The sequence below is a fragment of the Garra rufa genome, chromosome 9, assembly GCF_049309525.1.
Source record: "Garra rufa chromosome 9, GarRuf1.0, whole genome shotgun sequence".
Lineage (NCBI taxonomy): Eukaryota > Metazoa > Chordata > Actinopteri > Cypriniformes > Cyprinidae > Garra > Garra rufa.
Window position 1 is genome coordinate 11,250,536 of NC_133369.1, and position 17,667 is coordinate 11,268,202.

Genomic DNA, 17,667 nt, shown 5'->3' on the forward strand with positions numbered 1-17,667 from the left:
TTTTTTAATAACCTTTTACACTTTATATTTGAAATGCATTTTAACATTTAATATGCAACTAATTAAATTTTATTTTCTACACGTGGTTAAAATATGTTTACTTTAGTGGTAACTACAAAACCTACAGTTGAAAATACTTGGTTTCATAAGGGGCTGCCAGTGACAGGCTGTTGCACACATAAAATACAACATTTTTATTCTGCCAGTGTATAATTTATATTAACGTTACTACAAAACATGATCAATGAACTTTAAGTGTTAATTTAAAGAAATGTAATTGCACTTGTGAAATGCAAATTATGTAAGCTTCAGTTTCAGTTTGTTTATTGAGAAATAGCTCAAACATTTTTTTTATTTTCTGTCCTCTGATAAGCATTACAGGGCTGTCGTTCCCAAAAGCATCAATGATTTCTTATGATACTTTTAGGAAACACAGCCCTGTTTGAATGCACTGTCTAAAGGGAGTGAATGCTCTCTGTGATTGATTGGTTCTGTCTTGCATCATTTGCGTGCGTTCAGATGAGTAGGAAAAGTGTTCTATCATGAACAGTTATTCTCTAACATAGGTTATGCATCCAATTAAATGCACATTGTACTCCTGGCTTTTTGTTAAATAAACAAAATCACTGGTAAATAAAACACACCTTAGTATCGATATTTTCAATTTGAGTATCGATACTTTCGATACTCGCATCAGTATCGATATATCGATACTTTAGGATCGATATGCACATCCCTATAATTCAGGTCAGTACTAAATAAACAATAACATGCATTTTGTATGATCCCTCTTATTTTGCGAAAATAATTAACATTTTGCAGATTCTGAAAGGGGGATGTACATTTTTTGACCTCAATTGTACATGTGCAGTGTTGGGAAGGTTCCCAGCTAACATTTTTTGGTTCAAAGAACGGTCTGGGAACGTTAGCTTTTGGTTCCCAAAACGTTCCCTATTGGTTAGCCAGGAAAGTTTTCTTAACATAAATAGGTGGTTACTTTGGAAATGTAAAAGGTTAACATGTGATAAGTAGTGTAACTGTTTAAATTACTTTATGAAAGTAATACAACTGATTACATTTGATTACTTTTTGATTCTTTTTCTAAATTTCTAATGAATGTTTTCAACTGTTATTCACTTTCAAACCTTTAAACCAGTCAGTTAAACCAGTTTACCTTTCAGTACTCCACACTAATAATAATGTCAGACTTGATGCACACAATATTTTGTGACCAAAACTGACACGATTTTTGGAATCGGCACCTTACAATTGGTAAGAAACAACCACTGCACTTTCATTTTACTGGACTCTGACAGAAATTCTGTCTCTGCGTCTGAAGGGGTTAAATGGAATCAGTGGGAGGAGAAGGAAGTTTTATTTCCCGTTAAGGTTTTTCTGTTGTTCAGTCGGTAAATGAGTCGCACGTAAACTGATCAGTCTCGGTAAGTAAACAAGTTACAGTATGTTATTTTGTTTAGATACAAACGTTTTTTTCCAGCGCTGGTAGGTTCCTTCTACGTAGTTCACAATAATAAAATGATAAACAGGCTGTCATGATGGCTGTAACTTAAAATCTGGCAAGCTGCCTAGCTAGGCAACGTTAGCTATCGTCGTTATAAAAGAGATAGTAGATAGTAATCTATCTACTTATACATGATTCTTAGATATCCTATTGCAAATAAAAAAGTGACGTTTGAAGTAGCATTTACACAACGCTTACTGTTTATATGTCTTGCTGTTTATGTTTACTATATGCATTTGCGACATTAAAGTTTGTGAAGAATGGTATACAGTCTAGTACTTTGTGTACAGAATATTCATATGATCTATTCATATGAATATTCAGACGATTATCCGATACTATATACCATGGCTGCTCAGGTTTTGACACACATGACTGTTAAGAAAGGTGTGTGATAAAACACCTGTTGTATAAATTGTAATTGTATTCTAAGTCATCCTGTATATACAGTAACATTCTCAAACAAACTAAACATTGACATGAGATTTGCAACTTCAATCAGGAATATCAGGAAACTACAGGCAGGTTTGACCAGCTAGTCCATATGTCTCGTTTATTTTTTACTTCCTTGTTGTTACAGCATAAAGGTAAGCCTCATATTTCTGTGAGATATGGCTTCTTCAATGACTACCGAGGGGAATGGAGTGAGGGTAGTGACTCATATTATCCCACTGGAGGGAAAAACAGACTCTCCGGACCTAAAGTCAAGCTCGGTCGAACCAGAAAAGTCCAACCTGTCACCAAAAACCAGAATGTTCCTGAAGGGAAGGCCTCTGTCACTGGGGGTGAGAGCTGGATGCTTGTATTTGGATGCAATTTCACAACATTATTAAATATTGAAAAAAGATTGGATTGTAACTGTTTTAGCCTTAAGTGTCTTGTAATGGTAACTTGTTCATAATATATATTAATTTTAAATATATTTTCTATTAAACATTCTCCTGTTGTTTAGAGGAAAGTGATTCAGTGTGTGTTTGTGTTTATGCAGTTGGTGCAGATGTTTACTGGTGTAGTGGTCATGACTCTGTGCACCATCATAGTACTTGTGGACATGCTGAATATTGAGGCTGTAATGTGCCTTGGACTTCCTGTGAGTGAACATTTTGAGCTCTAATAATACAAAATATTGGAATTTATGTAAATTTGAAAGTCTACACAATAAATGTCACTGAAATATAAATTCATAAATATGGTAATTTATTTATTGAAGTGGAAGTGGGGAAGAATTTTTCTAAAACTTTCTAAGAAATTGTCAACATTTTTTGGAAAGTTTATGGAAATTTGCCAGATTTTTTTTTGCCCTTTTTTTTTGCATTGTAAGCTTGATTAAGAAAACCAACACTCTTAAAAATCCTGGGTCAAATGTAGACTAACCCAACTGTTGGATTAAATTTCTCAATTAAATTTTTAAACCAAAAGTTGGGTTAGTCCACAGTTGGGTTAAAACAATCCAGCACTTTTTTTCAGACTGTACATTTGTACATTTTATTATATGATTTTATTGTTGGATATACAGTTAAAGTCAAAAGTTTACATACACCTTGCAGAATTTGCAAAATGTTAATTATTTTACCAAAATAAGAGAGATCATACAAAATGCATGTTATTTTTTTATTTAGTACTGACCTGAATAAGATATTTTACATAAAAGGCGTTTAAATATAGTCCAGCACTTACTGATGCTTCAGAAGGAAAAACAATGCATTAAGGGGGTGAAAACTTTTTGAATTTGAAGATCAGGGTAAGTTTTAACCGATTTTGTCTTCTGGAGAACATGTAAGCATCTTCTATAGCTTCTGATGGGCAGTACTAAATGAAAAAAAAAAAAGATATTTAGGCAAAATAAGCAAAATGTACGCATCTGTACATTTCAAAAGTTTTCACGCCTTGGCTCTTAATGCAACATTTTTCCTTTTGAAGCATCAGTGAGTGTTTGAACTTTCTGTAAAAGTTGCATATGAGTCCCTCAATTGTTCTCAGTGCGAAAAGATGGATCTCAAATACACTTAAATACACAAAAATGACTCATGAACAACTATCACTAAACCAAAAAAAAAAAAGCTGTTGATCATTCAGGTAACAACAGTATTAAGAATCAAATGTGTGTGAACTTTTAAACAGGGTAATTTTTATGAATTCCACTGTTATTTTCTAAATGTCAGTACTAAATCATGTATGTTCCCTCGTATTTTAATAAAATAATTAACATTTTGCAGATTCTGCAAGGTGTATGTACACTTTTGCCTTCAACTGTAATACAGCATTTACTTTTGGCCCACAGCCCTCAGTCAAGTTTGTTTTTTTCACCCTTTATAGTAAAAATTTTGGGCAGATATGTAGCATCTGTAGTTCGGTTCAAGTTAAGAAAAACAAATAAAATATATATTGAAATCTAATATTTTTAGTATTTTTTATTTTTTTTTAGTTTGTCATCTCTGGGTCCGTGGCAATTGCTGCACACAAGAGATCCACTTCTTCTCGGGTGAGCAGATTCTCATATTTACTGCTTATATTTAGATATCTACAGCATTCTGCAACCTTTCTAAAGTCTGAATAAACTTCAGTATTTCCTTTATTCCTTTAAGAACACTTTATTATGTAGGAAATATACATTCTTATTCTTTGTGTTTATGCAGATCAAAGCTACGCTGGCCATGAGTGTGATCTGCACTCTGTTGGCTGCTGCAGGAATAGGCTACTTCAGTTGGGAGCTCAGCAAAAGACCAGGGGAGGATCCTTGTAATGGCAGTGGTCACTGGTCATGTTTTAACATGTTCCGGACATTTAATGTACGTCTGTAGCTAGTGATGATATCAAGCTCAAGTTTACATTAAATGAATGCAGATGCAAATGTATATGCCTGCCTGTAACATATTCACAGGACAGAACTTGACTTTCTGTATGCTATGTGCAATATTTTTTATTTAGGGTTTGATTGATGGAATGAGGGGTCTCCTGCTGGTGCTGTGTTTTCTTGAACTGTGCGTGTGCATCTCTCTGTCCGTCTTTTCTGCCCAGGCCATCCAAAAGGTGAGACCAAACCAAGATCAAACCTCAGTATGAAATGTATAAATGTAAATGGAAGTGGTCTGTTGTGGTTGAAGATCAAAGCTCATAAACTTCTCAGTGTATCCTTGATTGCTAAATTAAGATCTAATAATGATCTAAGAAAATCTTCTTTGTTTTTATTTCAGGATGAAACTGATGTCGACCCTTATGGCAGTGAATCCAGTCTCCTGAAGGTTGGGGTGGATTGCGTTTCCAACCCCTGAACAGCCAACACAGTTGTGGCCAAGGTTTATCTAGTCAAAAGTTTAATCACCATATAGGCTCTTTCTTTTTGATGGGATTGTGTGATATAATACAGGATAGTCATTTTCCACTAGATGATTTGTAATTGTTTGCAGTATCCTCATTTGGTATGCACATTCCTGCATGTTCTTTGGGACCTTTTGCACACTACTTGATTTAATGAATAAAATGCACTATATTTTATTTTTTCTTCGTCTTGCATATTGAGGATGATTAACTGTATTAGCGTCCACAACAGTTGACAATAACATTCTGTTTATCATAAGCACATGTTTCTGTTATGTCTTTTGCTGCTTAAAATACTCAAGCTCTTTAAAGCCACTGTGGATTCAGATGGGCTGTCAATGTTTTCAAAGTTCATCAGCTGAAAAAAAAAAAGATCATTCTCAAAGTGATTCCAACAAATTTGCTGACAAAATAAGTGCACATTTATTTCTACAAAAAACATATCTTGCTCTTCCATACAGATCCTGAAGAAAAAGCTTAAGCAATCATTTATGGGAGCCCATTTTAGCCACATAAGTCAAATCGTGCTTGCATAAATAAACACAAAATTATTACATACTAAGTCATAATTACGACACAAAATTTGAAATTATGAGATGCTATAATAATAATATATATATTTTGTCATAATTATGACAAAAAGTTTCACTTGACATAAAAAGTCCAAAATTATGTTATAAAAGGTCAGATTTATGACATACTAAGTCATCATTTTAAGATAAAAAGTTGAAATTATGACATAGCAAATCATAATTATGGCATCAAAAATTGGAATTGTGAGCTTCGTTTTTTTCCCTAATTTCAAAGTTCATAATTTAACTTTTTATGCCATAATTATGCTTACTATGCAATAGTCTGAACTTTTTAATCCAATAATTATGACTTTAAATGTGAAATTATAAAATGCTAAGTCCTAATTATGACATTAAAAGACATAAAAAGTCCAAGATTGTTATAAAAAGTCAGATTTATGACATACTATGTCATAATTATAAGATTAAAACATTGAAATTATGACATAGTGTAACAATACGTGCTGGACTGACGAGACGAGAGACGAGGTAAACAATAAACATTAATATTTAATATAGTCTTCAGATAAACAGGCTGGAACACTCAGGAACAGGCAAGATAATCCACACACAATTCAGAACATTTAACGACCGACATTGAACTGAACTCACAGACAGACTTTTAAGGATAGACTTATCATAAGACACAGGTGACGGTGATCAGGGCTGACGAGGGAAAAACCAAATCACACAGAATCAACAGGGGGAGACAATGGGCGAAACCAAAGACATAAACAGACAGAACTGTGACATTACGCCCCCCTCCGGAAAGGCGCGTCCTCGCGCCGTGGAAAAAAGAAAAAACGAGAGGGGCGGAAAAACCAGGATACCAGAGTCAATGAAGGAGGGGGTTCCGGCGGAGGACGCAACCCCCGGAGGAGGACCAGAACAAAAGTCCATGTGACAAACCAGACAGTCCAGAGGGGCGACGACGGAGGGAGGAGCCAGGGAGGACATGGGTGGGGCATAAGGCAGGAGGAACCGACCCAGACCGCAGCCATGATGACGGCCCACTGTGGAGCCGACGGAGGGAGGAACCATGGTGGACGAAGGCGTGCCGACTCCATGGGGCCGACCGACAGAGGCGGAGCAGATGGATAAGGAGCCCGAGGCGAAGACGGAGAGCCGATGATCCGGGGTGACGCCGAGGATCCAGAGGGCCAAGATGGAGCAGGCTCTGGCGCCCGAGGCGGAGGCGGAGTCCCGGAGATCCGCGGCGGAGCCGGAGCGACAGAGGATGGAGGCTGTGCCCGCAGGAAGGAGGAGTCCCAAGGAGCCGGTGGGACGGCGCGACGAGGCACAGCCGGAGGAGCAGAGTCCTGAGGAGCCGATGGGGTGACGACTGACCAGGGCGGAGCCGGAAAGACGATGGAGCCCGGTGGAGCTGGTGGATCGACGGGCGACGATGAAGAGGAGGGCGTCGAGAGCCGTGGTGGAACCGCGGGGTCGAAGGGCCGAGGCGGAGTCCAGGACTCGGAGGCTGGAGGCGGAGCTGAGGAATCCTCCAGCCGAGACGCCGATGGAAGCTGGCAGTCCCGCGGCGAGCCCACTGCACAGGTGGTGGGCTGAGGGTGAGCTGGGGGACTGACTGCTGACCTGGGAGACTTGGGGCGGCTGGGCGGAACCAGCGGGAACTCAGGAATGCTGGGCGGAACCAGCGGGAACTCAGGACGGCTGGGCGGAACCAGCGGGAACTCAGGACGGCTGGGCGGAACCAGCGGGAACTCAGGACGGCTGGGCGGAACCAGCGGGAACTCAGGACGGCTGGGCGGAACCAGCGGGAACTCAGGACGGCTGGGCGGAACCAGCGGGAACTCAGGACGGCTGGGCGGAACCAGCGGGAACTCAGGACGGCTGGGCGGAACCAGCGGGAACTCAGGACGGCTGGGCGGAACCAGCGGGGACCAGGCAGATTCAGACAGACGAGGGCGGGTGGGAGGGAAGTCTATACAGGTCAGTGGCTCAGAGAAAAAGTCAATTAAGTCACATGAGTTGTCTTGGGCAAGATCTGAGAAGAAGTCTATTAAATCCCCAGAATTGGATCCAAGCTCACCCTCAGCGGTGGTGCAGTGGGCAGGGCTCTCTTTCGCCCTCTCTTGCTCCAAGTGACAATCCACCGTCACGGATGTTGATGCCGGCTCTCGCACCTGGTCAGATGGGTCAGGCTCTGTCGCTCTCGGCTCTGGCACTCCATCTGCGGTGGGCTCAGGCTGTAACTCCGCATGTCGGGGTGATGTTTGGCTGGGTTCTGGGTCGTGAGTGGGGCTGACGTCCTCCTCGATGACGCCGACAGTCCAGGAAGATTGGCAGGACGCCAACACCCACTCGATGTAGTCCGGCAGGCTCTCTTGAGGACCCTCCCCGGATAGCAGCGCCTTGGTGGTGGAATTCAGTCCCAGGTGGTAGTAGATGCATAGGCTGCTATCCGGGAAGTGGGAATGTTCTGCCAGGGAGATGAACTCACGTGTATGGTCCTCAAGAGAGCGTTCCTCCTGCCTCAGGAGGATGAGACGAACAGTAGGGTCCATAATCAATCAAACAATAAAAAACAAAACACTGAGGGAAAAAAGACGGAAAATAAACGCAGGGGAAAGTGCCGGGTAAACTTTTTCGGTCGGTCGTTCCTGTAACGATACGTGCTGGACTGACGAGACGAGAGACGAGGTAAACAATAAACATTAATATTTAATATAGTCTTCAGATAAACAGGCTGGAACACTCAGGAACAGGCAAGATAATCCACACACAATTCAGAACATTTAACGACCGACATTGAACTGAACTCACAGACAGACTTTTAAGGATAGACTAATCATAAGACACAGGTGACGGTGATCAGGGCTGACGAGGGAAAAACCAAATCACACAGAATCAACAGGGGGAGACAATGGGCGAAACCAAAGACATAAACAGACAGAACTGTGACACATAGCAAGTCATAATTATGGCATCAAAAATTTCGATTATGAGAATTTTTATCTCATAATTTCGACTGTCAGAATTTCTCCTTTTAATATCACAATTTAGACTTGATCTCATTAAGAATTCATTTTATTATTAAAGGAACACTCCACTTTAAGCCGATAAGATTAGGAACTACACTCCCATTCTGGCATAATAGTCAAGGAAGTTTGCTGTCGTAATATGGACGCAGCGCCTGAAATTAGTTCCCAGCTAGGTTAGCATTTGCACATGTGCTGCGTGATATTACTGCGCCTGCTTCGGCCATGTTGCAGCAGCAAACTTCCTTGACTAATACGCAGGAATGGAAGTGTTGTTCCTAATCTTATGAGGATCTTATCGGCCTAGAAAATCGCAGTTTTACATTTTCCGCCGGTCTTAGTACACAATATCTAACTACAGAAGAGTCAAGTTTTAAATAGGACAAATATCGAAACTCATTGGTTATTTTTGAACACGATGCTATTGGTCTCATAGGATTCAATGATCTATGCTAAGCTATGCTAAAGGTGATATTGCCAGAACAGGAGAACAGCTAAATGGAGTTCAAAATGGTAAAACTCAACTTATTAACTCGGGGGGAGTTGGAGAATGAGCCTATTTCCAAAAAAAGTGGAGTTTTCCTATAAGCCTTTGACATATGGTTTAGGATTTATGAGCGACTTTGTCCTTTTGATCGCTGTTGCGCCCCTATCAGACCGATTGGGGCGAGCCTTGGTGATGGTATTCGCGGTATGAGTTCTACTGTCGCTTCAAGATTCAAGACTCTACCACTTACGGTTTGGTCTGTGCATCAGTTTTAAGTGGACATGGCTGATTTTTGGCCATTCTAACAATTACAATAGGGTTTCAGCGTTACGCTGAAAATTGCATTTTAGTTTGTCACAAGTTTGGCCTTGAATTAAAACACACATCTTGATGCTTAATTGATGTTCAGCTTACTTTAAAGCTTTTCATCCTACTTTAAATCATTTAACGTCATCTTGAGACGCCATGAAAGTTTTCTCAGGGCCCCTAGTGGGCCCCGGACCCCTGGTTGAGAGCCACTTCTTCTTTACTCTTTACTCTAGACATACACACTCATCCACACCCCATATATGCCAGACATTATTTAGAAAGAAGAATATAAACAGATGTTTCACGATTTTACAACCTTGCTCTTTCTCCAAGCACACTCTCGACTCAGCTCTTATCCTCTACATAATTCATAACCGGTTTAAAAATACCCCGCTCTCGGGCGCTTGCAGGGATGTTTTCTGGAATAAGGGCCGGTGGAATGAGTGAGTTCTGCTCGGGACCGAGCCAACCTGGTTTTCTCCTTGTTTAGCCGCCGCCTCCCCTCATGACATCAACACTGCGGAGAGCCGCTGAGCGCTCAGACTCTGCTGCAGAACGCCAGTGCGCAAAGGTAAGCGAGCGCTCCTCAGCACGTACGAGCACGTTACTACACTTTAAAGAGTGAGTGGATTGAAAATATCATTCAAAATGTGCATGAACAACGCTTTGGCTCGTATCCACGGGGTTTTGTTGATGTATGCTGTCGTGACTGTGTTTGCAGCGAATCGTGTGGTATTGATGAGTGATTGGTGATCTATCAGGATGTCGCTGTACGCGTCTCAGATTAAAGCGTTTAAGAGCGCAGAGCCCAAGACACTTGGCGTGAGTTTCCCTACAGCACACTATCATATTATTGTGTCGATAATTTGCAGCTGGATCATTAGCTACAGATGTTTTATCAACTAGCGTGTAAAATGACGCTTGATTTTATAGTCTGAGCACATTGTTTACATAGTATTGGTATGCTGCATATGACTTTTTAGTAATTCAATCAACGCTGTCCTATAAAAGATAACAATTAGGCTTCAGTTAAATATGAATGAACGTAGTATATTTCATAAATGACATCTGGCCAGCATCCAAGGACACACCCATATCTGAGATGCAACACACATATACACACTGACAGCAAAAACTCAATAAAATCAAGATAAAATGATTATGAATTCACTTAAACAAACTTGATTTATTAATACCTTGATTATATAGGTAGAAACTGCAGTTTGTTTACAAGTGGAACATTTTGTGTACTTTGGTTTAGGCTATTGAGATCGTAATTGGGGTGATTACTGTCATTTTGAGCTCTATTGTGTACAAGCTACACTATCATATCCAGCGTGAAATCATCATCCTCATCGTCAACGGTGCTCAGGTACAAATACGCACTCGTTTGTATACATGTAAGATGTTTAAAATATGTCTTGTGACATATGGCTCTGTTTCCTGCAGCTTGTCATAACTGGGGTTGTCCTGGTGCACACTGGGAGGAAGCCATCTAAATGTCTGGTACAGTATGAATACATATGAAAATCATCTGAAAGTTAGAAAGTGTCACAAATCATGTCAGTCTTGCTCTCTTAATTTAAATCAGAAAGGACCTTGCACCTCCTCGTCCTATATTGACCACATTAAGTGCTGTCTCAGCAACAGTAGACTTGTGTAATTAAACTTTTGACAACAAAGGTCCTTTTTGCATATTAATTTGGCCGCTTAGTTTGCAAGACATTACTTGACAGACATTTGGGGTAGTTTGGTACAGTGTCATTTTAGTATCATTGAGATACTATTGGTTTTATTGATATTTTGAATACATTTTGATTTTAATAAAGTTTTATTTAGTCGTTTTTAATATATTTTGCTTGTTTATATATCTATATAGTTTATTTCAGTTTGAATCTGTTTCTATTTTCATATTTTAGATTTTATTTTATTTTATTCAAACTTTTAGTAACTTTTAGTTGTCTTTTCATTTTTAGTAGTTGTTTTTGTTTTTAAATGTCTATGTAGTGTTGATATATTTTTGTATTTTCTATTAAATTATGTCATTTATTATTAATATTATTATATATTAAATTATTTATATTAATAATTTTATTTTATTTCTAGTTATTTTAGTATATCAGGTTAAACTAAATTAAAATAAATGAGGAAGCTGCTAAATCATATAGAGAAGGATTTAACAAGCAGGAAAGGGCACAATATTTTGACAAACTAACATTAATAGGTGGTAAAGATACGTACGAGCAGAATTAATTAAAATATTAGCCTGACCTAGGGCTGGGCGATTAATCGAAAAATAATCGAAATCGACATTCAGAACCTATAATCGTTAAAATTTTTCCAGGAAGATTATTTCAATTACTTTCCCTTTAAAAAACACTAGCGCTCCGTTCCGATATTCCGCCGACATGTCGATGGAGAGCTTAAACAGTATTTATACAGTAAAAAGTATTTACAGGATATACAAGGGTAATTTTATTTAGAGGAGATACTGCTTATTTTCTACTTTTAATATGAAAAACATTGAAAATTATTTATTTTGTTTCCAATAGTTCAAGTTATTTATTTTCACCAATTTAAGAAAAATGTGACTTTTCGTTTTAAGCAATGCTTGCTTTAATTTCAGTTGTTCAACACTGATGTTCAATTAATAATCATAGATCGTAGATAGTGTGTTTCCTTCAATTATTTTAAAATCAAGTAATGCACCCTTCATCCAAAAATCTCTCGCTTGTAATATGTGAGCATATTTACTGTACAAAACTTGTCAGTGAACTATGAGGGCAAAAAAATAAATATTATATAAATATAATTAAATATAATTTTATTAATAAATAAAATAATCGTTCATTAATCGTAATCGGGTTAAAATGCTCAATTAATCGAGATTTTGATTCTAAGCCAAATTGCCCAGCCCTAGCCTGACCGGAAATGATAAGAACAAACACGAATGTTGTCAAAATTCTTGCCCTGGAAATCCTGGTTGGGTTTGGCCAACCACAAATGCCTTTTGTTCCTCAGACAGTTTTTTGCACTTTTCTCCTTGATTTTTTTTCTTCTGGCAGTCTATAGTTCTCCAAATGTTTTTCCCAGTCTGACCGATTAGTACAACCCAAAACATGACAATAATTGACCATTTTCAGCAGCAGTAATTAGCATAATATGCAAGTTTTGTTTCGTTCAGTGGCATTGTTTACGTTCAGTGCCGCCAATATGGCCGATTGATGTTGTGAAGACACGTTGTAAGAATGAGAATTGTATTTATTGTCCGTTTGTTTGTCGCAGGTGCTGACAACCATTGTTCTGCAGTTACTAACAGCAGCATTTGATATTGTTGGATTTGGGCTCATGGCCAGACACATCCCATTCAGAGGAGAGTCGTACTACTACAGGGACACAGAGGTAAACAAACAGAGACGCCCATCCTGCTCATCCTCGAGCCAAGACACCTTCATTCCCACAAGTGACTGAAGATTTTAGATAAATAATGTCATGCTCAGTTATTAGAAATAACACAACAATGTCTTGAGCTGTTAAAAAATTGGAAAATGTTATACTTCAACCGGCCCGCTTTCTTTGTTCATTCATGATTTCAGTCGAATTTTGAGAGCTGGCAATTTTATTTCTGCCTGTCCTGTACGTGGAACAGAAAAGCAGATGATATTGAGAGTAGGAATCAGGAAGCCGTTCATCGATCTGAACGTCGGTCTCTGTCAGACGGCAGACTGTGGTTGAGTGTGTGTGAGTAGAAAGAGAGATGTGACTCCAGGCTCTGTCCTGCTTGTTTCAGTGGTGTTGTGACCCACTTCACTCTGTTTGGGCTTGCTGTGGAGAAGGAGAGAAAGGGGGACATAAAGAGGTGAGTCACATTACAAGCTTTACGACGCAGTGGGAAAAATATAAACACATAGTGAGACTCTAAGTAATTCAGCTCAAGAATAATCTAATCTCATTTTTTCCTAGTTTTAGACTTTTTAGATTTAATGTACAATTTCAAGTGTTTAAGGAGAAAACATGCATTTATTCATTTTAAATAACATTGCTTTTGGATGCGCAGTTTAGACTAGTGGTTGACCAATATGGGTTTTTCAATGACATATGATACCAGTAACTAAAGAGTGGCATAGCCATATTGATGTCTCAGTGTTGTTATTGTTAAATAAATCAATAATTCATAAAAAACTACAACCATTCAAAACATTTTTGCTATATAATAAAGAGTAAACTAAAAATATACATTTTAAATTATTTATATTAAATTATTAATTAATGTTCATTTATGTTATTTAAATTAATTTAAAATAAATAATATAAAATAGAAATTTCAAAGATAAATATTAGACTAATAAAACCTTTGAACCTTTGAAATGTTAGAACAAAAACTAGAAAATTGTGCAACTAACTAAAATACAGTAAATCACATAAGTAAAAGACAAAATAACATAAGAAAATGATTAAAATAACACTCTGATGTAAAGATAAATGGAATATAAATACAGGAAATTACATTTATTGATATACTTTACATTGTCTTTACAAAAAAACAGTGTTATAATAGAAATTGTGCATAAAGCAAATGGCCAAATATTAAAGTCTATCACTAAATTAGTTTTGGAATATGACGAATTGAAGTATAACATTTTCCATTTTCCTCTCTGTGAATATTCATGTTGTTTTTTGTGTTATTATTTACATATAATTGTGATTTACCATGTACAGTTGAATCAAAAGTTTACATACACCTTGCAGAATCTGCAAAATGTTAATTATTTTACAAAAACAAGAGGGATCATAAAAAGTTAATGTTATTTTTTTTATTTAGGACTGACCTAAATAAGATATTTCACCTAAAAGACGTTTACAAATAGTCCACAAGAGAAAATAATAGTTAGATTTATAATAATTACCCAAAAGTTGATTATTAATACTGTGTTGTTGGCACTCATATGCAACTATTACAGAAGGTTCAAATACTCACTGATGCTCCGGAAGGAAACATGATGCATTTGAAGATCAGGGTAACTTATTTTGTCTTCTGAACAACATGTGAGTATCTCCTGTAGCTTTTGAAGAGCAGTACTAAATGAAAAAAATGTGATATCTGGCCAAAATAAGAAAAATGTACACATTTTCATATTGTTCAAAAGTTTTTACCCCCTGGCTCTTAATGCATTGTTTTTTCTTCCGGAGCATCAGTGAGCGTTTGAACCTTCTGTAATAGTTGCATATGAGTCCCTCAGCTGTTCGCAGTGTGAAAAGATGGATCTCAAAATCATACAGTAATTGTTGGAAAGGGTTCAAATACACAAAAATGCTGAAAAAACAAAGAATTTGACAATTTGTGGACCCTGAAGGATTTTTCTAAAGAACAGCGAGCAGTTTAACTGTTCAAGATGAACAAGGGACTCATAAACAACTATAACTAAACAAAAAAAGCTGTGGATCATTCAGGTAACAACACAGTATTAAGAACCAAGCGTATGTAAACTTTTGAACAGGGTCATTGTTATAACTTCTATTATAACTTTTATAACACGCATTTTGCACGATCCCTCTTATTTTGGTAAAATGATTAACATTTTGCAGATTCTGACCTCTTTTGACCTCAACTGTAAATACTGGGGTGTTTGTATATACAGTTTTGTTGGAATATACTGTTATATTTGTGTTTTGTATTTCAGTTCTTAGTGAATGGGATCTTGGTGACACTGATCGGATTCCTGGTGCTTGCATGTGTCATTGGTTTGGCTGTGTCTCTTTTTGGAGTCTACGCCCTTTCTGTTAGTGCCATAAAGGTACGTACAGTGCGTTGCATAAGTATTCATATCCTTAACTCAGTACATAGTTGAAGCACCTTTAGAGCCTCAAGTCTTTTTGGGTATGATGTGACAAGCTTTGCACATCTGCATTTGGCAATTATCTGCCATTCTTTGCCTCACCTTTTCACCTCTCAAGCTCTGTCAGCTTGGATGGGGGCTGGTAGACATTTTCTAGAGTCCTAGTTGTTCCAATCGTCTTCCATTATGGATAATGCTTCTGTGAACCTTCAATGCAGCAGATTTTTTTCTTCCCTAGATCATTGCCTTAACGCAAGTCTGTCACTGAGCTCTACAGGCAGTTATCTTGACCTCAGGACTTGGTTTTTGCTCTGATATGCATTTTCAGCTGTTAGACCTTTTCTGAGAGGTGTGTGCCTTTCTAAATCACACTCATTCAAATGAATTTGCCACAGTTTAACTCCAGTCGAAGTGTAGTAACATCTAGTGATATGAATGCTCCTGAACGAAATTTTGAGTGTCCCAGAAAAGGGTATGAATACTTATGCAACGGGATCTTTTCAGTTTTTTATTTCTAATAAATTTGCACAAATGTTAAAAACCTATTTTTTGCTTTGCCATTATGGAGTAGGGAGTGTAGATTGATGTGGTGAAAAAAGTAATTTAAAGTAGTTTAACATAAGGCAGCAACATAACAAAATGTGAAAAAAATGAAGGGGTATAAAAAATTTCGCAAGGCACTGTATTTCATAGTGCCATAAAGGCACGTTTATCCGTTTTGGCGGACGTATGTTTGAATGCTTATATGTGACCCTGGACCACAAAACCAGTCATAAGGTTAAATTTTACAAAACTGAGATGTATACATCATATGAAAGCTCAATAAATAAACTTTCTATTGATATATGGTTTGTTAGGAAAGGACAATATTTGGCCGAGATACATCTATTTGAAAATCTGGAATCTGAGGGTGCAAAAAATAAAAATACTGAGAAAATCACCTTCTCCAAATTAAGTTCTTAACATGCATATTACTAATCAAAAATTACATTTTGATATATTTATAGTAGGAATTTTACAAAAAATCTTCATGGAACATGATCTTTACTTAATTTCCTAATGATTTTTGGCATAAAAGAAAAATCAATAATTTTGACCCATACAATGTATTTTTGGCTATTGCTACAAATATACCCCAGCGACTTAAGACTGGTTTTGTGGTCCAGGGTCACATATTTTCTAAATGCGAATTTTGTCATTGTTTTTTGAGTACACTAGCTCATTGATAACCTAAAGGCTAACATATTCATACTAAAAGCCAAAAAAATTCAATTTTGATTTCATGGAGACTTGTGATGAAAACTTACTGTCCAATTCACTGTTTCCCCTCAGGAGATGACACCCATCCCTCACTCAACAGCAAACCAACATTACGGTGTAGGTGCTCAGACCCAGAATATGATCCATGCCGGGAACTGACAAAATAAGAGCCGTTCAGAGCAGAAGGGCACAGTTTTAGCACAGTTTTTCACCAACTGCAGAAGAGGACTGTTTCACCTACAAACCACTCACCGGTAAACAGCCACAACTACAGAAAAAAACTCTTTTGTGAACTTGTAAATAGTTTTTTGAAAATAAAATGGATAAAATCTCGTTTTTTGCTTGGCTGTTGCTCTTACAGGCTGTAGAACTGCTGTAATTTCGAATGCTCAACTTAATAGTTATCCGTACCTCATTCATTTTCAATCTCTTACAAACTAAAGCTTCTTAGCATGAAATTCTAATCAAATGTCTACCCAGAAATCTAGAGCAGATCCGGTGTTATCGATGTATGTTAGAGGGGTAAGTGTGTTTATCATTCTTGGGATATGTAAAATTACTTAAGTAGCAGAAACAGGAATTATGGTGAATGTGAACGGTAAGAAGGTTCTGTGATTCCGTCTTGTTTAATGGCATTTTGTACCACCTTTTGCATGAATCTTTATATCGGTCAACATGTTTGTTTTTAGCCACATGAGGACACATGGGGCTACATTTATCAAGTTAATATTTGCTCATTTGAATGGCAATTTGAAAACTCTCTAAACTAAAAAAAAGTAACAAGGTTGTAAGCAAGCCAAATGATTTTATATATATGCTTACCAAAAAAACAACAAAAAAACCTTAAAATAAAAGCCTTGATAAATGTGGCCCATGTTCAATGAAACTCCTCTAAAGCAGAGTAATGTGAATTTAAACACCAGTGATTAACTAAACAGCACCGCTTGGCTTTTTTGTCATCTCGTTTTATCCTTACTGATTCTTCAGGAAAGCTATGATGACTGCCAACTCTGTAAGTGCCACCACTTGTGACCAAAATCATGGACACCCTAATGACTAAAGGTCAGAGGATGAACCCTCAGTCAAGGGCTCGACTTTGGTGATGTAAAATCCTCTTGTGGAAGCATGTGTCGTCTGTTCTGTGTTTGTAGATCTTTGTCTTTACGACAGCATGTGAGATTTACATTGTGCCTGTTCTCGGTGAACTCTTGATGTGTAGTAAAATGAAAACATGTAGTATGTAGTAATATGGCTGTGTTTGTGTTTGTATTTGACTGAATGATATTTCAAATAAATTTGATTTAATACACAATCTGATGCTGTCATGGCTTTATTTTTCACAATTTCAATTAAATCAGCA

General features: G+C 37.6%; 2 protein-coding genes across 4 annotated transcripts; both read left to right on the forward strand.

The window, feature by feature from the left end:
- Positions 1 to 1,346: 1,346 nt before the first annotated feature.
- On the forward strand, positions 1,347 to 5,099 carry LOC141343325 (membrane-spanning 4-domains subfamily A member 4A). Its single transcript, XM_073847916.1, has 7 exons — positions 1,347 to 1,442; positions 2,103 to 2,307; positions 2,511 to 2,612; positions 3,948 to 4,004; positions 4,159 to 4,311; positions 4,451 to 4,552; positions 4,717 to 5,099. The coding sequence occupies exons 2-7, from the start codon at positions 2,134 to 2,136 to the stop codon at positions 4,792 to 4,794; spliced, it is 666 nt and encodes a 221-aa protein (XP_073704017.1). The 5' UTR covers positions 1,347 to 1,442; positions 2,103 to 2,133; the 3' UTR covers positions 4,795 to 5,099.
- Positions 5,100 to 9,661: 4,562 nt separating this feature from the next.
- LOC141342964 (uncharacterized) lies at positions 9,662 to 17,619 on the forward strand. 3 transcript variants are annotated; one of them, XM_073847554.1, is made up of 8 exons: positions 9,662 to 9,781; positions 9,932 to 10,032; positions 10,472 to 10,582; positions 10,660 to 10,716; positions 12,496 to 12,612; positions 13,001 to 13,069; positions 14,892 to 15,005; positions 16,380 to 17,619. In XM_073847554.1, exons 2-8 carry the CDS (start codon positions 9,973 to 9,975, stop codon positions 16,464 to 16,466), a joined length of 615 nt encoding a protein of 204 aa, XP_073703655.1. In that variant the 5' UTR covers positions 9,662 to 9,781; positions 9,932 to 9,972; the 3' UTR covers positions 16,467 to 17,619. The 3 variants fall into 3 exon arrangements, with proteins under 3 accessions (XP_073703655.1, XP_073703654.1, XP_073703656.1); XM_073847553.1 differs by having other exon boundaries at positions 9,707 to 9,831; XM_073847555.1 differs by lacking the exon at positions 13,001 to 13,069 and having other exon boundaries at positions 9,707 to 9,831.
- The last annotated feature ends 48 nt before the right edge of the window (positions 17,620 to 17,667 follow it).